This window comes from Babylonia areolata, chromosome 1 (assembly GCF_041734735.1).
Source record: "Babylonia areolata isolate BAREFJ2019XMU chromosome 1, ASM4173473v1, whole genome shotgun sequence".
NCBI lineage: Eukaryota > Metazoa > Mollusca > Gastropoda > Neogastropoda > Buccinidae > Babylonia > Babylonia areolata.
The window spans coordinates 81,109,370-81,133,806 of NC_134876.1; the positions used below are offsets into that span (position 1 = coordinate 81,109,370).

Here is a 24,437-nt window from a genome sequence, read left to right on the forward strand (position 1 = left end):
TGTTACGTACAGGGTTCACAAAAAAAGTTAAGGACCATGAAGTGACATTCTGTTACGTATAGGGTTCACAGAAAGTTATGGACTGCTTAGGAACTTGCACAGTTTTCTCCGGGAGTTGGGGGGAGGGGGGGCATGTTGAAATGTTGCATAATTTTCAGCAAACAGCAGTGTATGCAGCAAACGTAATGAGCATCAGAGATGCTTTCTTGCATGTGCACTTTCATTTGTTTCACTTTGAAAAACCACAACTGTTGCTTATAAACTGCTGAATGGGTGTGCACTTTTTTCAGAAACATCAAAAATGTTTTCGAAACTGCTCATGGTGTGTGTTTGTGTCTGAAAATAGCTGTTTGCACATTAATTTATCGTTCTGTACATAGTTTGTTATGTGTTACTGTGTCACATAGATTCTGTCTGGTGGCTTCGTTATGTATTTGTTGTCTTGTGAAGTTTTAAAGTTGTTCTGTCTCATTCAGAAATGATATATGTTAGCATTGTCATTGAATCTGTGTGTGTGTGTGTGTGTGTGTGTGTGTGTGTGTGTGTGTGTGAAGTCTTTTAGGAATGAAAAAAGGATGAGTGTGAGGTCTTTTAGAATTGTAAGCAGTATAATGAATTTACTTCAGAGGTATAGCTTGCAAAAAATGTACTTTTTTCCGTGCATATTTATTACTTTTCTGTTTTATCCATTGTTGTTTTTTTTTCCTTTTTTTCTTTTTATAGAAAAAGCAAATAAAGAGTTTAGTTTCTGATGTTCAGTTCTAAGGATCTGGACTACTTGGAGATGCGGCTGTGGATAGGCATCTGGACAGGACTGCTACTGGTGGTCATAGTGGCCTTTGACCTGTCAGCCATGGTGCGCTACATCACCCGCTTCACGGAGGAGTCCTTCGCTGCCCTCATCTCCCTCATCTTCATCTACGAAGCCTTCAGGAAACTCCTCAGCATCGCTGACGACTATCCCATGAAGCCTCCTATGGACGATGTGTTTGTGTCAAACTGTTCCTGTAACCTGTCAGGGCTGATTGTGGATGCCAGCAACACCACGGACGTGATAGACGAAGACTACTGTACGCTGCTGAATGGAACGCTGGTTGGGGAGGGATGCGATCCTCCGGTCTACCAGGGTATCTTCTTCTTCTCAGTGCTCCTGTTCCTAGGAACGTTCACTTTGTGCTACTTTCTGAAGGTCTTCAGGAACACGCCGTTTTGTCGCACCGTGGTGAGTTTGTCCTGTTTAGAGCAGTGAAGAGGAAATACTGTTGTTGTTATTTTTATTTTTTATTTTTATTTTTTAACTGAAATGTTTTGATTGACTGGAATTTAATTTCTGGTGTGTGTGTGTGTGTGTATGTGTGTGGGTGGGTCTGTGTGTGCTTATGTGTGCATGTCAGATATGCTTTTACTTCATTAAAAAAAAACCCCAAAAATCCAACTCCATGAGAACTGTATCAATTGGGAAAAAAAAGTGGCATTAAACTAACTGTAATGAGTGTGTGTGTGTGTGTGTGTGTGTGTGTGTCTGTTTGCATGTGTTTGGTGTGTGTGGTGTGTGTGTGTGTGTGTGTTTGGTGTGTGTGTGTGTTTGGTGTGTGTGTGGTGTTTGTGTGTGTGCATGTGTTTGGTGTGTGTATGTGGTGTTTGTGTGTGTTTGGTGTGTGAGTGGTGTTTGTGTGTGTGTGTGTGTGCATGTGTTTGGTGTGTGTGTGTGGTGTGTGTGTGTGTGTGTTTGTGTGTGTGAGAGAGAGAGAGATCCTGGAAGTGTGCAAGTGTATTCCAGTAGTAAACTGACAGTATGGGTGTTTGCAGGTTCGGTCTGTGGTGAGTGATTTTGCAGTTCTGCTGGCCATTCTGATCATGGTGACAGTGGACGTCCTTGTGGGAATCCCCACTCCAAAACTCCATGTCCCGGACAGCTTCACTGTAAGTACTGGGCCTCACAGCTTATCTTCGATAATACAAATGATAATATAATAGTAATGATGATGATGCACATTTGTTTTGCACCCTTTCCCTCAAAGACTTCAGGGTGCTTTACATGAAAGAGAAAACTTAAAAATTTCTTAAACCACTTATGACCACTCTCTCTCCCCCACTCTGTCTCCCCTCTTCCCCCTCTCTCTCATTCCTCGTACACGCAAAGTGAATTGGGAGGCATGGGACAGTGTTGGAAAAGTAGGAAGCCAAGAGTGCTTACAGATAGGTTATGAAAAGATGAGTTTTTAGTGACAAGCGGAAGGCAGGGATATATTCAGATGAACGGATATGATGAGGAAGGTTGTTCCAGATATGAGGAGCAGTAAAGAAGAAAGAATGTTCACCATAGGTTCTTGTATTGACACAAGGAATTTTCAGAAGGTAACAGTCAGAGGAAGAGTAGTTCTTGAGGGAGTGTGAGCACTGATGACTGCTCAATGAGCATAAGGTGTGAGCATCTCCGTATTCACATAGCTCATTTATTTCAGATTATTTGTTCCGGACATGGTATTGTCATGGCTTTTTTGTGATTCATGTAATGGATATTTCTGTGTAAGATATTCTGTGAATGTTCTTGGTCTGAAACAGTGTTGCAGTAGAATACATGAATTATCAATATAATTACATTGCAGAGTCAGGTTCCGAAATGGTCAATTTAGCTTGAGTCAGGAAAGATAATCCAAAATGCAAAAACAGTGTTGTGTCTATTTCTTTTTCACACACACACACACACACACACACACACACACACACACATGTACATTTACACACTTTTAAAAAAAATATGAAGTCATCTCTGACACAAGCTGATTTCTGCATGTGTAGCATCTTCTCTGTAGTGAATACAATATGTTGCAAAGAAAAGCGTTGATGGAGGAACAATATGGGTAAGATTTTTTAAAATGTATATACATTTAAAATTTGAATATAAGGTCAAAGCACAGTTTAAAGGGGCAGAGAACATTTAATTAAGTACAGCATAACACCTGTGTGGCTGCCACCGGTGGTGTGTGGGCGTGTGTGTGTGTGTGTGTTTCAGCCAACCAACCCTGAGCGAGGCTGGCTGATCGTGCCGTTCCAGAAGAACCCGAACTGGACTCCCGTTGGCTGCATCATGCCTGCCCTGCTGGCCGTCATCCTCATCTTCATGGACCAGCAGATCACTGCAGTCATCGTCAACCGCAAGGAGAACAAGCTGATGGTCAGTCCTGCGCTTTTCTCCTTGTTAACCCTTTCACCACCAGTCAGTTTAGAGTGAAACACTCTCTGTGGTGCCAGAAGCATGAAAAAGAATGGCGTCTAAGAATAGGTGGTGATGTCCCTGTGATGTGAATGAAAGATGGCCTATCCTACCACTGAAAGTTAAGAGCAGTAGGTTTGTGAATAACTGACCCATGATCTGGTCGCATTTCAGAAACATAGGTGTTCAATCTGGCTGGTGCTGAAATGCTGGTGTGAAATGCGACATTGGTGGTGAAAGAGTTAACTTCCTTGAGAGAGAGAGAGAGAGAGAGAGAGAGGGGCAAACAGACACATAGATAGACACAGACAGACATACACACACACACACACACACACACACACACACATCTGTGGCCATTATTGTACTGGTTATATATGTAAGTGGAGTCTGTTTAAAGCAAGTATGGATTACAGAATAACCTGGTTTACTTAGGCAAAATTTTCATTCCCATCCAATATATATCTGTTATTTATTTATTCATTTATTTTTTATTGACACAAATATTAGTGTCAAGCAGATTATTCTTTTTCGGAGCATGGTTAGAGATAAGTGTTCATCATTGACCTGTTGAAATTACATCATGGAATAATAATAAAAGATGTTTGAAACATTATTAGCCAATTATCATCATATCAACATATTATAAAAGAGGTCTGTAACAACACTGATGTCTTAAAAAGCAACAAATATATTTCTTTAATTTCAAACTAGAAGTTCTTTACACTAAAAAAAAACAAACAAAAAAAACAAACAAACTGTTCCCAATGTACACGAAATCAAGAAAAGAGGTGGAAGTGAGGGTTTTGTTTTGTGGACTAGGCTTGAACATGAGACTTCAGATATGGAGTTTATGGCAGTGACCTGAGTGACATGCACTTCAGCAGGATGAGACGTGGATTCTTCGTAATCACATAGTGTGTCATCAGTGCACAGTGGTGTTGTGATTGTTGTACAGCAAACGCTTAGTGCACGTAAAAGAACCAGAGGAAGAATTCTGCCAAAAGAATCCGCTTTGATTGTAAAACAAAAATGCTTGCAGACAGAAATAAGTTTCAAAAAAAAAAGAAAAAAAAAGGGGGTGGCGCTGCTCTTTGGCAACATGATCGCACCATGGAGAGCAGCCTGAATTTCACTCAGAGAAATCCTTTGTGACAAAATAAATGATAGAACACCAGTGAAGCAAGATTGAGACTGAGATTGAATGAGAAAACAAAACTTCAAATTAAATGTCAAGAACTGGTGCAAACAAGGGAAAAGTCTTAAATTCTTGGACAAAAATGTCCCAGGGAGCCATGCAAAACAACAAGCATAAACAGTTGCATAAAAGGCTGGCCAAGACAGAGCAGCTGGATAGTCTGTTTATCTCAGTGAGCAGTGGCCATCAGAATGAGTTACCAGTTTTGGCCAGAAATGGCATTTGATAGTTTAGCAGATGATGGACTAAGAACAGGATGTCTTGTTATTGAGTCAGCTGCAACTTTTAGGCTTTGTTTGCATCACTTTCACATGGTAAGTGTATTTATCCAAACAGGTAGTATACTACAAACACTCCATTGTTTCCAACAGATAGGGTGTGGCTACCATCAGGATGTCTTGGTTAGTCGCAAATATTGGCCAAACAGAGCAAACCATTAGGCTTGGACTAGTTTGCATCAGTTTGACATGGTGAGCATATTTAACAAAATGTGAAATACACTACTAACTGCCCATTTTCCTAACAGAAAGGGTGTGGCTACCATCTGGATCTGTTCATCGTGGCTGTGTTGATCATCATCTGCTCCATCCTGGGTCTGCCCTGGTTTGTGGCGGCCACTGTCCTCTCCATCAACCACGTCAGCAGCCTGAAGAAGGAGTCGGAGTGCTCTGCCCCTGGGGAACAGCCCAAGTTCTTGGGAGTCCGGTGGGTTGTTGGCTAGTGTGTGTGTGTGTGTGTGTGTGTGTGTGTGTGTTCAGCCATTTAGGGTTGTCTTTCATGAACTGGCTCCCTTTCCTTATAGATTCTTTGCTCACTGACTGCTGTGCAACAAAAGAAGTTTGATATCCACACAAAGAGACGCACTCATGAAAAACAAGAGGCAAAGCGTTCAAGACTCACTTGTGTTTCACGTGTTATCCAGTAAAGGAATCATGAGGAGAAAAAAATAGACATTAAAAAAAAAATCGTTAAAAAGTGTTCTATATGATATATAAAATAAGCTTGGGAAAAAAAAAAAATGCATGCGAGCGGGATTCAACCGTGCATTTTCAGTTTCAAAGGAAGCAGACTAATCCCCACTGCTTTGGTGCATCTGATGTCATTTGACTAAATTTGATATTTAAAGTAATATTGTTGTTGTCTTCTTTGTGCAATAAATAGACGTGATTTTATTGGACGTAATAATGCCATCTGAATCATGTTTTTTGTGTGCTTTATCATATCTCAGTTATTCTTTTATTTCGGCGGAAAAGGTGACATTGCCATTGCTTCAAGCACTTTGCAACACATGGTAGTCTCTAGATCTGCACAAACCAGTCCACAACGGGCTGAAAGAAAGGATCGATTCAGTTTTTCTTTTATGTTCATTCCAGTTAATTCAGTGTCTACTTTTGAATATTTTTTGCAGTAAACCTGTTGATGGTGTAATTAGTATCACTGTATGTGTTCTGTCCAGAATTTGTATTTCTTTCCTTTTAATTGTGAACAAGAAAAACAAGGTCATATCATCTTCTTACCAAACACAACCTACCTTCTAACAACTCAGTGGGAAGCAGTTTTTAGAATTTTCGGATTTTTGAACAGATCTCAACGAAATAAACTATTAATGATCTGGATATACAGCTTGATTCGGGAGAGTTAAACCTATTGTTGGTATGACTGTGAAGATTTTTTTTTTCGTACTATGTTTAAGCCAAATTTGGTATTGGCAGACAAAGTATTTCCAGAGAAAATGGCAATGTTAAAGTTTACCATGGACTGAGGATAACCAAGAACTAAATATTTTGATCGTTACGTCATACATACAGCAGGTAGTTTGAAAAACAGTTGAGATCTGAGGTGTAGTGAACAGTCTTATGACTTTTGCAGGGAGCAGAGAGTGACTGGCATTACTATATTTCTGTTCATTGGAATCTCCGTCACCATGACCTCAGTGCTGAGAGTGAGTATCATGTGAAGACCCTTCAACCCTTTCTTGTCAAACATGCCATTGAATTGTGAAAAAAAAGAGGAAGAAAAAAACCCTTAAAAAGCAGGATAGGCATTCTGATGTTTGACGGCATCAAAAGGATTTAGCACGCTTAGAGCTTCTTGACATTTTTTGAAAATCGTAATTGGTTAGTGCATGCAGAATTCATGTCCTCGTCTGCAAGTGGATGATTATTGTCATTACTGCATGTGAAATTCAGAGTGATGGTCATTTGTGATTGAGGATATTTATGAGGTCTTTGTCTACAAATGGATCATGATCATGGCTTGTTGTTTTTAGTTATTTTTGTTTGTTTGTTACCTGCATACAGTTCAGACTTTGTTACCTGCATGCAGTTCAGACTTCATTACCTGCATACAGTTCAGACTTCGTTACCTGCATACAGTTCAGACTTCGTTACCTGCATAATGTTGATTGTTTTATTTTACAGTTATTCAGTCTTCTTCTGCTGATTGTTTTATTTTCCAGTAACTTAGTTCTTCTTTTCCTGCATATCCATGGGCATTGTTTTGACCATACTGATTATTTTTACCATTTTTGATGTTTTGGGACTTAAGAGACAAATGAAAGTGGGTGAAAAAAAAAGAAGTTATGTTCCACCATCATTTTTTTAGATTTCTGGTCGTGCCAGTCTGACTTCCCTGGTGGCACCTGACACTGTTGGTTTATTTGTTAGCTGTCATAAACATATTCAGCAGTCCTGACATGAACTCCCAGCAGGTGTGGACATGGAAGGAATCTGCATATTGTTCAGATTTCTTTTCCTGCATACAGTTCAGACTTTTTACCTGCATACAGTTCAGACTTCTTTTTTTTTTTAACCTGCTGCATGAAGTTCAGACTTTTTTTAACCTGCATAGTTCAGACTTCTTTGCCTGCATACAGTTCAGACTTCTTTACCTGCATAGTTCAGATTTCTTTGCCTGAACTTTCTTTACCTGTGTACAGTTCAGAGTTGGTTACCTGCATACTGTTGAAACTTCTTTACCTGCATACAGTTTATACTTCTTTACCTGAACTTTCTTTACCAGCATACAGTTCAGACTTCATTACCTGCATACAGTTCAGACTTCTTTACCTGAACTTTCTTTACCTGCATACAGTTCAGACTTCTTTACCTAAACTTTCTTTACCTGCATATAGTTCAGACTTCTTTACCTGAACTTTAGTTACCAGCATACAGTTCAGACTTTTTTACCTGCATACAGTTCAGACTTTTTTACCTGCATACAGTTCAGATTTCGTTACCTGCATAATGTTGAAACTTCTTTACCAGCATACAGCAGAAAAGACTTTCCTGTTGGGTTTATACCATCCAGACCAAAAACAAACAAAAAAGAAAAAAGTTTTTGTCATTCTTTTTTTCTCCCCCCCCCCCAGGTGATTCCGATGCCGGTGCTGTATGGGGTGTTCCTGTACATGGGCGTGTCGTCGCTACGAGGGATGCAGCTGATGGATCGCATCGCCATAGCCTTCATGCCCGCCAAGTATCAGCCTGACTTCCTGTACCTGCGACACGTGCCTGTCCGCCGCGTCCACCTCTTCACCTTCATCCAGGTGTTCTGTCTGGCTGCCCTCTGTGCCATCAAGATGATCAAGGAGGCCAGCATTGCTTTCCCTCTCATGGTGAGGGGGAGGAGGGTGGCGTCAAAAAAAAAAAAAAAAAAACCAGGAGAGGAGGTTGGGGGCGTAGTTTGTGTGTGTGATGGTTTGTAAGTTGTTTGTTGTAATATTGCAGTCACTTTTATTTTTTTGTTGGTAAGAAAAAGATTTAGGGTCACTGTCAACTGCTATGGTTTGGGTGTGCGAGGGTTTGAAAGTTGTTTTTAATATTACAGTCACTTTTTGTTGTTGGTAAGAAAATGATTTAGGGGAACTGTTATCTGCTGTGGTTTGGGTTTGCGAGGGTTTGTAAGTTATTGTAATATTACAGTCACTTTTTTTTTGTTGGTAAGAAAAAGATCAAGGGGAACTGTCAGCTGCTGTTCTTGGTGTTTCTGCAAATACTGTGGCTCCTAACCACTTCTGCTGCAACTGTAGAGATGCCAACACTACTTTTTACTACTGTTGCTTCTGTAGTTTTACATGCTGCTTTTACGACTACTTCTGTCCATACTGCTTGATGCATGTCACTACTGCAGACACCACAGTGGTAACTCTTAGTGCAGTAACTTTTTGTAATACTGCTGCAGTTTTCATCTTGTGATTTCCTGTGAAGCTGTAGATTATGAATGCATACTTGAAAGTGCATACTGTGATATAGTTTGAGAGGCATTTTCACCAGTCATACCAGAGGGAATTTTAAGAGGGAAGGGTGCAGACAGTCTGTTCAACTGCTGCTTCTTCGGTAACTTCCAGATTCACTCACATTTACCAGTGTGAGCTTTTACATGCATGTGACAGATTTTTACCCAGCGATTGAGGCAGCCACACTCCTGTTTCAGGGGGTAGTCTGTTCTGTTTATTTTCTCCATGTGTGTATGTTCAGGTGTTGGCGATGTGCTTCGTTCGCTTTGGACTGAACAAGGTGTTTACTCAGAATGAACTCAAGTGGCTGGATGATATCATGCCAGAATCTTTCAAGAGGGCCAAGGAGGACGAGAATGTGCAAAACGAAGAGGTAACTTCACACCTGTGATCAGTATTGACAGCGAAATATCGATAATCATACAGTATTGATGTGGAGCTGAATCTTGTTTAGAGACAAACCAGAGCGCTTACATACCAGTCTTTCACATGCATTGAAAGGTTTGTGATTCAGAGAGATGCAAGATAAGACTTTAAACACATGTTAGTAGAAAGTGAGAGAAACTGTAGAGTGGGTAGAGGGACGAGAGGGGCAGGACTGCTTTGGAAAGAGGCCCGTTTTAAGGCCAGATTTGAAAGAGCTGAGAGCAGAGGTTTGACGAACAAATGAGGGAGCTCATTCCTAGTGTAAGGTCCAGAGAAAGAACAGTGGCTGACTGTAACGCATTTGCATGTGGAGCATATAAACGGAATTGATCTGAAGCTGTTGTTAATTGTTTGTAAGCTTATTTCATTTATGTTGGATTTTACATCCATCTAGAAGAGGTGACAGACATATCTGTACAAAATTATTGGCAGTGATATTTATTCAATTATTGATCAATTTATTTCATTTACACAGTTGTTCCTAGCAAAATTAAGTAGAAAAATCCACTTTGACAGTGAAACAAGTACACTTGCAGACAGAAAAACGAAAAAAAAAGGTAGCGTTGCATTTTAGTGACACGCTTTCCCTTGAGAGAATAGACTTAATTTCATACAGAGAATTCTGTTGTGACAAAAAGTAATACTACTACTTCTTTGTTTGTGGGCTGTAACTCCCATATTCACTTGTAGACACGAACAAAACAGTACAGTACAATACAATGCAATGCAATGCAATACAAGGTGCTGTGACCAGGAATAGAACCTGGGACCCTCAGATTGAAAATCGAATGCTTAACCACTTGGCTAATGTGATTGTCAAACAACAATACAATACAATACACTACAATACAATACAATGCAATGCAATGCAGTACAATACAATACAATACAATACAATATGAGGTGGTGTGACCAAGAATAGAACCTGTGACTCTCAGATTGAAAGTCCAACGCTTTAACCACTTGGCTGATGCGACTGTCAAACAGCAATACAATGCAGTACAGGACAGGACAGGAAAGTACAGGACAGTACAGTACAGTACAGTACAATGGAGTACAGTACGATGCAATACAATACTATACAGTGCTGATTGGGCCAGCCACTCCCTCACTCCCTGTGTGTGTGTGTGTCTGTCAGGGTGAGGAAGAGGGCGGTGTGGCGGGGGAGGACGTACAGGTGGTGGTGGCGGGGCAGCAGTTGGAGAGCATCACCATCGCGGCCAACCTGGACCAGGTGAACATCAGCGAGGAGGTGTCGCGCTCGGCCTTGTGGAAATCCATCGTGCACAACGAGTCCTCCACCTGCTTCAAGAACTGCATGGATGAGACGCACTCTGCCCTCAAACAGCGGTTTGTGTTTGTCTCTGTGTGTGTGTGTGGGTGGGTGTGTGGGAGGGGAGGGTGCGGGGGCATTGGGGAGTTGGTGGATAGAGAAGGACGGGGACGGTTGTGCATGTGGTGGTGGTGGTGGTGGTGTGTGAGTGTGTGTGTGTGTGGGAGGGTGGGGGTCAGGGGGTGTGGATGTGGGTTTGGGGAGTGGGTAGTCGAAGGAGGATGGGGAGGTTGGTGCATGTGGTTTTGGGTTGTGTGTGTGTGTGTGTGTGTGTGTGTGTGTGTGTGTACTGTGAGTGATTCATGGAAAAAGAAGGCTGGTACGTGTGAGGAAGGTGGTGGTGATGGTGTGTGTGTGTATGAGTGAGTGAGTGAGAGTGTGTTTGTGTGAGAGTAAGTGTGTTTGTGTGTGTGTTCGTTCTTTAGTTTAGTGTCCTTTCACTATTAGTGATATTAGACAATTAAAAAATAAAATAAAATAAAATTAAATTAAAAAATTAAAAAATTTAAGAAGTGGGGTGGGGTGGGGAGAGGGGAAAGAGAAATTAGGATAACAAAGAAAAGGTAGAAAACTACTAAGAAATGCATAACTAGCATGAAATTAGCTTTAACAGTACATACACACACACACGCATGCACACAAATATTACCATATGGAATGATATGAAATGAAAGTACTATTTCTACAACTACTATTACTACTATGACTGCTGCTACTGCTAATGCTACTATTTAATACAGTAAAACACGAACACACACATGAACACACACACACGCGTGGGGGGGCGCACACACACACGCACACACACACACACACAGAGGCACACACACACACATGTATATACGCATGTACCCTTGTGCACATAACACATGCATTACACAGAGGGATACATACACATGCACATGTGTACACATACAGACTCACATCAGCACACACACACACAAGTTCAGCACCTTTCGTGGTTATAAGGGAGAGGATGAAGAGCAGAAATCATGAAACAAAAAAGACCGTACTGTTTATTCCTTTTCCCTAACAGAAAGTACAGAAAGCACAGCAAGAAGCACCGAGAAACCAACGGTATCGACCGAACCAGTAGCAGTCCTGCCATCATTGAAATGGAGGAGCCCAAAGAAAGTGTTGTGCACAGGAAGAAAAAGCCCCCTGTGCACTTCTACATTGATGAAGAGCACGAAGAAGAACACAAGGTGAAGGTACACTTCAGCAATGATGAACAGGAACAGCAGAAAGAAAGGGAAAACTTCCACACTGCCGAACATGAGGAGCCAAAGGTGAACTTCTACACTAATGGACATGAAGAGCAGAAGGAAAACTCCACTACCGCTCTCCCTCCAGTGACCTATTCACTCAACAGTCTTTCCTCAGGCGGCAGCAGTTCTGCAGAGAAGGGAGATGCAGACACGCAGATGATGGACGCATGAACAGAATGGTAATTTAATTTTCATTTTATTTTACAGAAACACATATTGTACAGATAAATGAATGTTGCCTGCAAAAAAAAAAAAAAAAAAAAAAAGAAAAGAAAAAAAGGGGAATGTATTCCCCCCCTCCCCCAACATTTGCAGTTCCCTCTCATAAACAAGAAGGGAATGGGCTCAAGAATGTAGGATGGTACAACTGTGCACCTGGAAATAGACGTAAGAGGGTTATTTTCTTTTGCATTCCTCCGGAACTGCTTAGATTGTCCAGTCCAGTCCCAAGATAAATCGTTCATCATTTTCAGCTGGCTTTTCTGTTTGTCACAACTCCATTGAGTATCAGATTAACCAGAATCCGTGCCAGAGGTCATGGTAAGTTTTGCAGTCTGTCATAAGATGATGAATGGGTAGAGAAAGTGGATGAAGTGGGAGGAAGCTTAACTGATAACTCTACATGCCCCCTGTCATCAGACTGACGTGAGGAGAGCTACCAAAATTGGTCAAAGGTCAGTCAGATATCACGACAAACAGGGGATATGTAATGATGTGCGTGTGTATATATATATATATATATATATATATATATCTATAATCTTTCTTTCTTCATTTCTTAAATGTTTGCATGCATGGATATGCATTATGGTTGCATTACTGCTCAGGTCTCCAGGAGCTGTTCACCTGATGTTTGTTGTTGTCTGGGCCAGATTATTTGCCTAAATTCGTTTGTTTGGGTCAAATTGTTTGTTGTCTGGACTTGTTTTGTTTGAGTCCTGTTGTTTGTCTGGACATGTTTTTTTGCATCAGGCTGTTTGTCAAGAATTATTTATTCGTGTCAGGCTGTTTGTCAAGAATTATTTATTCGTGTCAGGCTGTTTGTCAAAAAATGTTTTTTCGTGTCAGATTGTTTGCCAAAACTTACTTGACAGTGAAGCTGCAGTCATGTCTTGACATTGGTTGATGTGGGCCTGCCCTGGACAAATATGACTTTATGTCTTATGATTTCAGTATTATTTACTGGAAGGATTTCTCCATTGTTTGTAAATTGTCTTTTAATTACACATACTTAACTGTGACCCACTAGTGCAGACTCCGGCAGGGGTCTGACATTCCTGTCCTGTGCAAACTACTATCCGCCTGTTCAGAGAAAACGAAAGTAGCTATGGCCGATAACCTCCCAAAGTAGGTAACCTCCCATGTGCCCCCCTGACTAGCGCCCTCTTTTTCCGGCAGCCATCTCGATTCCTGTTCCTGTGCTCTTCATACGGCTAAGATTTTTCGTATTTCTATCTGTCTGTCGATTCTTTGGCGTTCTTGTTTTTTGTCCAATTGTGGCTTGATTGGGCGATCAGGCTAAAATTAAGGCATGATCACAGTCAATTCGCGGACACTCTGGGCCCTCTACTTCTGGCTCTCTTTATGATAGGGTGAGGTGGACCCTGGACACAGTTTTTCTCTGTAGTGGTGCTAAGTATGTAATACCCAGTTAACATGTTTTCCAGCATTTCCACAACTACCTCCCTACCTCCCTAGCTGCTGCCCCCTCCCAGGAATGATTTGGTCGTTGCTATCATGTCAAACTCGGAAATGTTTTACAGACTATTTTGTGGTATTTCTCTCACTTAGGCTGTGATCCATATTTCATGTATTTTATTACTCTTTTTGTCACAACAGATTTCTCTGTGTGAAATTTGGGCTGCTCTTTCCAGGGAGAGTATGTTGCTACTATGAGAGCGCCACCCTTTGTTTTTTCCTGCCTACAAGTGTATTTGGTATCCAACTAAAGTGGATTTTTCTTCAGAATTTTGCAAGGGACAACCCTTTTGTTGCTGTGGGTTCTTTTACACGTGCTAGCTGTATGCTTCACCTTGGTTAATCATTTCATCCAAATGACTAGTGTCCAGACCACCAGTCAAGGTCTGGTGGAGACGGGGAGTGGAGAAATACTGGTGAGTGTGGGAATTGAACCAGTGCACTCAGTTTCCCCCTCTTCCTGTGCTGACATGATATCACCAGACCAAGACTCCACTTACATGATCTGGTCAGACAAGCATCCAGTGCAGGGCATGACAGCACAGGATATGTATTATAGACTGCAGCACCTGTTTATCCCTCCAAGCTTGGATCCTGGTCTTTCATGACAATAAAGCTGCCTGTCTGTGTACACATTACTTGACCACACCTGTATTACTTTGCTACCCACACCTAAGGTTATGAAGTGTGTGATCATGTTCCTTGCCATTGTGGGCGTCCAATGTCAGACACAGTTGAAGAAGAGCTAACACAGGGATGCTTGCTGCTGGTAAGTTAATGCCAGAAAGAAGCCAGTACCCATACCATGGTATCCAAACTTTGATGACTGTTTTGCTGGTTTTCATGGCAGTGGCTGCAATGATGCTGAAAGCCAAGTGACTCGCACACATCTGCAGCTGAAAGCTTGTACCAGCAGCTTTAAAGAAGACGGCAACAAACAACGCAGTCACCTCACACCTGGGGGAGGGTTTCAGGGAACCAAGGTGCTTGAGAACAACATCAGGTGGAAGCAGACTGAGAGAACACCAGCACTTTGGATGAGGATTACCAGGGCTCAAGGTGAAACCAGTGCCAGCTCAGGAAGCGAGTCAGCTGCTGCTATTTTCAGTATTTTATTGATGTACTCAGTGGTATTGGGGCATTATTCTTTAACGTATATTTACATTTGGACCAATAATACTCTAAAGCTGAGTAATATTTTTGCTTCTTTTCATAGTCAGAAGTTCAGTATTGCAAGTGAAGGCAGTGCATGTGTTAATGTGTCTTTCAAGGTTGTTGTTTTTTTAACTCGACATTTATAAAAATTATATTTCTTTTTGTGTCTTAAAATGGTGTATTTGGTAGTCAATAAGAATGTATGCTGTACATGTCTGTCAAGTTATTCTACAAAAAAAGTGGATTTTGTCAGTGTGAATCAAAATGAAATACTCATAATTTTCACCACAGGTGTTCCTTATTCAGGTGTATTACAGGGTCTTCTGACTGAATGTTTTTTTTCGCTAAGGGAATATTTAAAAATGCCTTGAAATATTATCTGAATATTATATATTTTTTTTATTCATGAATATGATTACTAAGCTCTTGTGACTTCATTTAGTGGTGGGAGGGAGCATAGAAAAGGTTAAAGAAGTTGAATAAAGAATTAATGCTCCCAAAACCCTGGAGAGTAATCCATCTGATTAAATGCACCATCATTTTACACTACTTTTTGTTCTGTCAATAATGGAACAGATTTCTTTAACTCTCCAAAAATCATTCCAGTAGTAGTAATCCATCTGATTAAAGCAACCATCTGTTTTATAAGCATTTTTGTCCTTTCTTTCGGTTTAAGATTTTGTTGTTTTGTTTTTTTTGTCCTCAACCCTCTCTCACCCACAATTGCAAAAAACAAAATGAAAACAATGTTTTGGTGTGGTTTCTAGCTCAGAAAAATGTAAACTGAATTCCCAGCCTTAAACTTAGTTTTCATTGTCATCTTTGAAGGTATTCATCAATTATTATTGTCGTCCCACAGACTTTCACCAGTTTTCATGTTATAGAAATGTCATACAAACAAGTATAAAAATGTCATACAAACAAGATGATATTGCACAAGAGAACGCAGCAGTGGTTGATGACGTAACTGACTTAAATCTTACACATAAAGTGATGCACAATCTCAGGAATCAAAAACAACGATTTCAGTGGAGATCATGCAGTGAGAATTTCATCCGTAATTTGTTTTGTGTCAGCCTTTTTGCAATCTCTTGTTCATCTAGTCTGCATTTAATATTACATGAATGTGAAATGGTCCATACAATCTTTGCTTTACAGACATGTTCAAGCATGAGCATGTTCAAGCAGTGTGTTATCTATAAGCACTGAATGATTGTTTTTTGGGTTTGTTTGTTTTTTCATCATCTCATTCTTCCATTATATGGTCTGACCAATTTATGACAATATTTTTATTTTCATCTTTTTTTCAAAATCAGGAAATCCATCAGAAAATGCAATGAGGGGAAAATGAGTTAAATAATTCCACCATTTTTTTTTAATTTGATCTCTATTTTCTCCCCATTTAATTTATCATATATCTATTCAGATCTCATCTTTATTTCACAGACATGTGGACAGAGAGTGAAAAACCAAAGAAATGCTTTTAGCTGTGTGATTGTGTTTTTCTTTTTCTCCAGTGCTAATTGTATACTCAGGAACAAAAGTTCAATATGAAATGAAGCTCCAGGGGTGAAGAATTCTAGATATTCAACACAAAAGGTCAGCTTGGCCTTTCCAAGGTTCAGGCCAGGAAAGCAGGGAATTAAAGGAGGTGGGTTTGATTAATTAACATTGTCAGGTTTGTCATGAGAACTTCTAGCTTTGTGGTTCTCACATCTTATGGAAACAGACCACCTTTCTTTTCAGTGTCCTGTTGGTCCAGCTTTTCCTGTTATTAAAATAAACACATTTATGCAGAATTTCTCAGAAAATCAGATTGGCTAGCTTTTCTCCTTCTTTTTTTTTTTTCTTAAATCTCAGGTGAATCAACTTTTCTTCTCATGTCAAGTGGGACATTTCTTTGCAATACTGGGCAATTTTGGGCTCATGTGTATGTGTCACACACAATGTGTGTCTGTGATAACACGTTATTTGCATGCAGAGTTAAGCACCTTTCTCTTGAATATGAGGTATAGTTTCCTTCGAATATCAAGCAGGTCACCTTGTGTTTGCCATGGTATTCAGTTTCTTCACCTTCACATGCCAAGCTGTCTTTTCTTTATATTTAATTTGGGCAGACTTTCTCTCTCTCTCTCTCTCTCTCTTTTTAATGGTCGTACAAATTGATTTCTTTCTTACATCTAAAATGGACCATTTTCCCTGTGTGTGTCATATGGCCCAATGTTCCTCCTGACACTTTCTGTGGTCCAAGTTGCCTGTATGTACTAGGCAGGCTCAGTTTAGCTGTTAGATATGTTAAATGATTAAAAGAGGAAAAAAAAAAAGCTTGTGTACATGATTGATATTCGTTACCAGTGTTCATTATGAATTTCATTACTTTTTTCCTTGTAGATGATCAATTGCGTGTATTCTGTTTTTTGCTGAAAATCACAGGGTGATTCAACCAGTTAATGCATTGTGATCAGTGTTTGACAGGTCATGTGTACTTAAACTGGCAGTCAACCTTTTGTGATCAGTTTTTGACAAAAAATGTTTTCTAATGCCAGTATTGTCATTGAGGATGTTTATAAACTCTGTGTGTGTGTGTGTGTGTGTGTGTGTGTTAGAGTGTATGTTTGTGTGTGTGTGTGTGCGTGTGTGTTAGAGTGTATGTTTGTGTGTTGGAGTATGTTATGGTATTTTGATGTAAAGATTTTGAATGATGCATATCTTTTTGAAACCTTGTTTCTGAAAAATTGTCCTTGAGTATGATTTTTTTGGTATCATTTGATGTCAAAATTTTCTTTTGTATTCACATTCTCCCCAGCAAAATATTCTGGGAGTTTCACAATTATTATACATTTCACAAAAGGTCATTGTTGCTACACCGTTCACATATATCACAGTTTGTATTCATGTGGTATAAGTGTGATTCAGTGAACAATGACTCATGTACTCAGGTGAACTTGACATGACAGTAGATCTTAAAATGAAACAAGTTATGTGGGGATATTTATCTTTTGCCTTGTAGTATTAGTAAATGTATATTGTCCTCATATCAGTACTAAAGTGAATAATAATGAGTCATGTGCCGAAACACAATGGTATTGTATGATTTGATAGTGGTTAAAATTAAAGGAAAAAAAAACAACCCATTCATGTGACAATGTGTGTAAATTGAAATGTAACAGTGTACTCCAGGACTTGATCAAACTGTTTTACTGAATGCTGAATGAAAACAGCATGCTATTTTAAAAAATAAACTGTAGTGACATTGATGTTTTTATTTCATTTGATTTCATTCTGTATCAGTCATTTTTTTGAAAGTTTGCAGTCTGAACTGTAAAAAATGTAACCTTTTGAATGCATGTCCAGATATGTATGCACATGTTTATTTCTGTGGTCTTATGTGTGTTCCCCAGTTTTATGGACATTTTTTAATCTTGGTCCAGTTAATTGTTTTTGACAGCATTTGTGCATGTGTGTGTGTGCATGAATTGGTTGTGTGTGTGTGCATGCATGTGTGTGTTTGTGTGATCTGAGTTTTTGCTTAATTTTCTTAATTTGAAAAATATATTTCTTAATGTTTGTTGGTGTGCATATGCATAGATTTGTGTGTGTGTGTGTGTGTGTGTGTGTGTGTGTGTGTGTGTGTGTGTGTTTGATTTTAGCTTTTTAACTGCTTTAATGACATGGAAGAATGTCAAGTTTTTAACGATCTGTTCATTTTGAAAAACTTTGCAGACAAATAGCAGAACCTTCCCCAGGGTGCAGTTGCTATGAACATTTTCTGTTTTGTTTTATCACTCAGTGTTTTACTCCTCTGTCTCTCTCTAAAACTGATGGGCAATACATTTGGTGAGATGTGTGGTGGCTTGTGAATAGTGTAGCTCCTATGCCATTGGAGTGTATATTGATGCTGTCTCACTGGTTTAGTGCATTGAAATCATGGTTTGGGATGGATGTGATGGCTGTTCTTGTCGTGAATGTTGAAAGATTTTGAATCTCATGCTGGTTTTTGGGGGGTTTGTTTTAGTTTTTTTGTATTTGTATTTCTTTTGATTGTTGATTGTTATTTGTATTTCTTTTGATTGTTGATCGCCTTACACAGCCTTGATGATCCACTGAGCTTTGGAGAGTATGACATATGTTGTTACAACTTTTGGTACTTGAGGTATATTAGGATTTGTGTGAAGGCTATTTGAATCATACTAGTAAGTTTCAATCATTATCATCTTGTATTCAGTGCACAAATACCAATGATAGGACGTTGAACTTTGGATGGGAATGCAGTCATGTTGTTTTTAAACTGACCAAATAACCATTCCGCTTGTATGTATATTTTTTGTGTGTGCCGTATAAAATTGCATGAAATATTAAACTGAACAGTTCAGTGAAGCATGTGTCAGCTGCTCATTTGAGGCAAAGTTGAAAATGTTGTTTTATTGTATCTGTTGGACCACTGATGTAAAAGGTTTGTTTGTGGCCCGAATAACAATACAAAAATATTCAGGTTTGAAAATGGTCTTAGGTAAAGGATCTACCATTTTACAACAGTTACATTATAAAACATGCCCAAAGATGCACAAACATACACATATTGTATAATTACACACAGATGCCTGCACATAGGCAAGCATGCAGACTCATACAATATATGTGTGTGTGCAAGAGCAGGTATTCTCACACACATGCTTCAAAATGTGGCTAAATTTGTTTACGGTACTTTCAATATATACATCCACATTAAATATTGAACCATGTTAGCACACACACAAACACACACACATACGCATGCACATACACAGTGTTTTCAGGAGTTTACTTTTGGTACATAAATGGGGTAAGGAAAAGCTTTGTATATGGCTCTTGACTCTGCCAGTAAAAACAAAAATAACTATAACTGTAGTCAGCATCATGATAACTGTGGTCCTGTCAGCATCACTGCAACTGTGGTCCTGTTAGCATCACAATATAACTGGTCCTGTCAGCATCATCAGACTATAACTATGGTCCTGTCGGCATCACTATAACTGTAGTCCTGTCAGCATCACTTAACTGTAGTCCTGTCAGCATCACTATAACTGTGATCCTGTCAGCATCACTATAACTGGTTCTGTCAGCATCACTATAACTGTGATCCTGTCAGCATCACTATAACTGGTCCTGTCAGCATCATCAGACTATAACTATGGTCCTGTCATCATCATTATAACTGTGGTCCTGTCAGCATCACTGTAACTGTCCTGTCAGCATCACTATAACTGTCCTGTCAGCATCACTGTAACTGTGGTCCTGTCAGCATCACTGTAACTGTGGTCCTGTCAGCATCATCAGATTATAACTGTGGTCCTGTCAGCATCACTGTAACTGTGGTCCTGTCAGCATCACTATAACTGTGGTCCTGTCAGCATCACTGTAACTGGTCCTGTCAGCATCACTGTAACTGTGGTCCTGTCAGCATCATCAGATTATAACTGTGGTCCTGTCAGCATCAGTATAACTGGTCCTGTCAGCATCACTGTAACTGGTCCTGTCAGCATCACTGTAACTGTGGTCCTGTCAGCATCATCAGATTATAACTGTGGTCCTGTCAGCATCACTGTAACTGGTCCTGTCAGCATCACTGTAACTGTGGTCCTGTCAGCATCATCAGATTATAACTGTGGTCCTGTCAGCATCGCTATAACTGGTCCTGTCAGCATCACTGTAACTGGTCCTGTCAGCATCACCAGACTATCACTGTAGCCCTGTCAGCATAACTATAACTGTGGTCCTGTCAGCATCTCTATAACTGGTCCTGTCAGCATCACTGTAACTGTGGTCCTGTCAGCATCATCAGATTATAACTGTGGCCCTGTCAGCATCACTATAACTGGTCCTGTCAGCATCACCAGACTATATCTGGTCCTGTCAGCATCACTATAACTGGTCCTACCAGCGTCACTATAACTGTGGTCCTGTCAGCATCACTATCACTGGTCCTGTCAGCATCACCAGACTATACCTGTGGTCCTGTCACACTCACACACACACGCACACACATTTGCAATTTTTGCAGTACAAAACTGTTCTTTGCATGTTTGTACAGGAGCATGTCCTGAGTTACATGTATGCTGACTAAAGAAGCTTATGCATGAACCGTTTCAACTTTTTGGTGGAGGAACATTACCTGAGACTGATCTTAGTGTGACCGTGTGTGACTGAGTGCACCTGTTCCAGCCTGTCTGTTACAAGCATGACATGTTGCATTCTCAGAATAGACGAGTGGGTAAATCCATCTCCAGCCAGCAGCCTGTTTAGTTTCTGCGTGTGTTTTTGGAGTAAAATGCTGTGTTCAGTTTTAGTTTGAAGGTGTCAAAGTGTGCGAAATGATCAATGTTCCCTACACATCTGCATTAGAAAAATGCTCCAGATATTATTCAAGTACAAAAGTACATGTACCCATGTATTTTGGCAGTTGATAGGTGAATACCACATCTATGTGTAGAAAGCCAGATACAAACCATTGTGTTATGTCAAATCCTTTTGATGAGAATGGATGATGGAAAATGTTTTAAGGAGGTTTAGACGGGTGGCATAGACGCACTACTATATTTTTTAGACTGGAAAGGAAACATTTATTTACTCCACCCTACCCCTGCCAACTCCAAAGAGTGCACATGATACAGGGCTACAAGACACTTCACTTTTGATGTGAAAGTATTGGGGGGGGGGAAATAGCTTATGGTTTTAGCTCAGGTCAGTTCAGTTTTTCAAGATCCATGTATGCTACACCACATCTGCAAAGCAGATGCCTGACCGGACCAGCAGCAGTAGAATAGAATAGAACAGAATATGTCTTTATTACCAAGTGTACCGGGGTCACAAGGAATATTGGGGTGGATAGTACATAACAAGATACAAACATAATTGAAAATCATACACAAACACAGATACAGTAGAAATTAGGATACATACAAGTGCATTTCAATATAAAAAATTGTGCATACTCACACATGCACGCACTGCACACACACACACACACACACGTTCGAACAGAAGCTGCATATTACATGTGGATGGGGCTGATGACTTGATCTTCAGGTAGATGGTTGTTGGTTGCACAATTCTGTTTATTAATACTCAATATGCTTGGTCAAGCCTTGACGTGAGAAAAAAAAAAATCTCAGCAAATATGCTTATAATGGTAGAGAGATCCTGTTTCAGTGTGGGGGACTCTTGACAGACATGATTTTATTGAAAACATGATGGATGAGCAAGAAACCGCCTTTAACCCCTTGACATCTGAGCCTTGGTGCAACGAGATCAGTGTGGCAAAGGTTTGAAGTGCAATCACTACTTATTGTGTTCTCTTTAACTCTTTCCATGCTAAAGTACGCTAAAGCGTACCTCATGCACACAATGCTTCATTTCTGTGGTACGCTATAACATACTGCGAGTTTAAAAATTCATAGTTCATTGGTTAACAGTTTTGTGCGAAACTGAATGGCACAGCTCTGTTCTACAGTCACCCAAAAGTGCACCTGTACTTTTATTGTGGCTGAAAATGCCTTTGTTTGAGGTACAGTTACCCTTCTCGCTCACTGATGGCGTTTCCGTCAACTTCAGCAAGTACTGTGGCTCAAAGTCAAATGCAGACTGATTCTATAGTGGATATCCACTGTGCATATGCATTTGCCCATTCAATTGTTACAATTAGGAAGTGTCTATGGTTACAAAAGACCACACTTGTAAAATTTCTGTTATACGAGAAAAACTTGCCCCTTTTATGTCAGTTGTGAAAAACAGATTTTTTTTCCAAAATATGATTAATCAGTCAATAATTAAGTGAGTGCTTTGAAGCTTTGCCAAATGTTAGTCAATTCTATTCTTTATATTATCACATATTTTCACAGCTGTATGTAATTGCATTCTTTTTCTTTTTTTTTTTTTTTTTTTTTTTAAGATATTGTAACATAAACAAATGGCCAGTACAGAGAGTATAATGAAGGAAGTCATTAGGCAGTATAGAATGAGTTAAGTGGTGTAATTCATTTTACTGAACAAAACAGAGAGACTACGGGTACTCACATGCTCACAAACAGCAGTTTAATATAAACACATTAGGTAAAATCGTTTTGAGAAGTTGATATCAAATACACAGATGTGTTATGTGTACACACAACAAACCGTGCAAACAAATATGCGTATGGATCTATTGCTCAATGCTTGCATGCTTTCTTTGACTCCGGTCTCAGTCCTTTCTTTTTGAGGATGTATGTTAATGAGTGAAATGCACTTGATGTTTCCCATGAACAAAATCCCCAGAGTGCAGCTGGTGGTGGCTTTAAACTCAGGGGAGTGATGCAGTGAGGCTTCTCTAATAATTTTGATTTTGCATCCACAACATGAGAGTTGAGGATATTTTGGCCTTTTTACAGATGCCTTTTCCACAGGACAAACCTTTTGTATATGAAAATATCATCAAAAAGCCTGTGGACACAAAGAAGACTGTGTAGAATGGACGGTACCAGGGGACATCTGGGGATTGTGTGCATTATGGAAGTGTGTTTGTTTCTGCTTCAAATGATCAGTTTTGTTTTGAATGGAATGTAATGATTGGATAAGTTTAATGAGTGTTAGAAAGAAAAAAAAAGTTTGCCAGATCTTGTTTAGATGACCTGTGTGTTTGACTGGGTAGAAAGCTATAACGGTGATAATACTTCAAAATTTCATGCATCTGTTTCATTCCTTCCACAGTGCCACTTGATATGAGCACACACAAAATGAAAATCGTAGGTCACATGGAATGAAAGAAGAATACTTCGTGTTTTCTCAGAAGAGTTATGTAATCATTTGTTTTCATTCTGTTGGACTGATGAAGACAACTATCTCTCAGATACACACACCCACAGCCAGCATAATTATTCATGTCATGACAGGTGCATGGTGGGTATTTTCATGTTGCTGAAAGGCATGTGCCATGGGATCTTTAATGCGAACATATTGATTGAGGCAGTAGCACATCTTTTAGCTGTTCACCTGGCAGACAGGAAAAATCTCCAACCTTTGGGAAAAACCGGAACAAACAAACAAACAAAAAACCTGCTAGGAATTGAACTCAAGATGCTCAGTCAGAAAGTCCAGAAACCATCTTCCCACTCTGCAGCGTTACATGTCTAGATCTGCTATAAGTTGGTGTGACTCAAAACTTTCTTATACTTCTTGATCCTGTTCTTCCCAGGAAGGTGGGAAGGAGTGGCTGGTCTAAATGTTGCATGAACCTGTACAGCAGTTTTGATAGCATTGGATAGTGTCTGATGTAGATGCATGTTGTCATTGTGTGAGAGAGAGAGAGAGAGAGTACACAAAAGCACAAATATATTTGAATTGTTGGTCATCAAATCATGGAAGACCCCACATCACCCGAAACCTATTTATTCTTTCACTTGAAACCACCAAAGGTTTTTAAACATGATACATCTTGAAATCCATCATTATTTTACAATTACTATTTTAAGATCGGACATGTGAAATTTGTTGTATCAATGCCTGTTTTTGGTTATGTTGATGACAGTGTGAATGTGATTTGGCATCTCTGATGAAACTATTTTATCAGTTCCATCAGTGTATCAGTTGTTTAAGGAAGAGAGTTAAATCAAAAGTGAAACAGTTCATCAGTTGTGTATGAGTGATGAGACCAAATAAAGGTTTATAACTTAACTGATGTCTTTGTGTGCGTGCGTGTGTGTGTGTGTGTGTGTGTGTGAGCGCACACATAAAGTTATTTCATTGTGCTTGAGATAAATATTGCCAGTGTGCTGTTTGTATGCTGCTCGCCCTTCGTACTAGACCACTATACGAGCCCAGTCCACTCCTGCCATATCACCTGAGTTGGGTGGGGTCAATGATAACAATGGGGTCAATGATATGACAAATTACAA

The 24,437-nt window shown here is 39.8% G+C and overlaps 1 protein-coding gene across 3 annotated transcripts in view; it reads left to right on the plus strand.

Annotated features, from left to right (window-relative positions):
* LOC143288092 (sodium-driven chloride bicarbonate exchanger-like) overlaps window positions 1–24,188 on the plus strand; it is a 67,818-nt gene extending 43,630 nt beyond the window's left edge. For all 3 annotated transcript variants that reach the window (XM_076596377.1, XM_076596393.1, XM_076596386.1), the window contains 10 exons: window positions 760–1,222; window positions 1,810–1,923; window positions 3,017–3,178; window positions 4,942–5,120; window positions 6,285–6,357; window positions 7,786–8,031; window positions 8,894–9,025; window positions 10,217–10,428; window positions 11,448–11,858; window positions 14,228–24,188. In XM_076596377.1, coding sequence (XP_076452492.1) covers window positions 760–1,222; window positions 1,810–1,923; window positions 3,017–3,178; window positions 4,942–5,120; window positions 6,285–6,357; window positions 7,786–8,031; window positions 8,894–9,025; window positions 10,217–10,428; window positions 11,448–11,850 — 1,984 coding nt within the window. In that variant the 3' untranslated portion in view covers window positions 11,851–11,858; window positions 14,228–24,188. The remainder of the gene's footprint in view (window positions 1–759; window positions 1,223–1,809; window positions 1,924–3,016; window positions 3,179–4,941; window positions 5,121–6,284; window positions 6,358–7,785; window positions 8,032–8,893; window positions 9,026–10,216; window positions 10,429–11,447; window positions 11,859–14,227) is intronic.
* The last annotated feature ends 249 nt before the right edge of the window (window positions 24,189–24,437 follow it).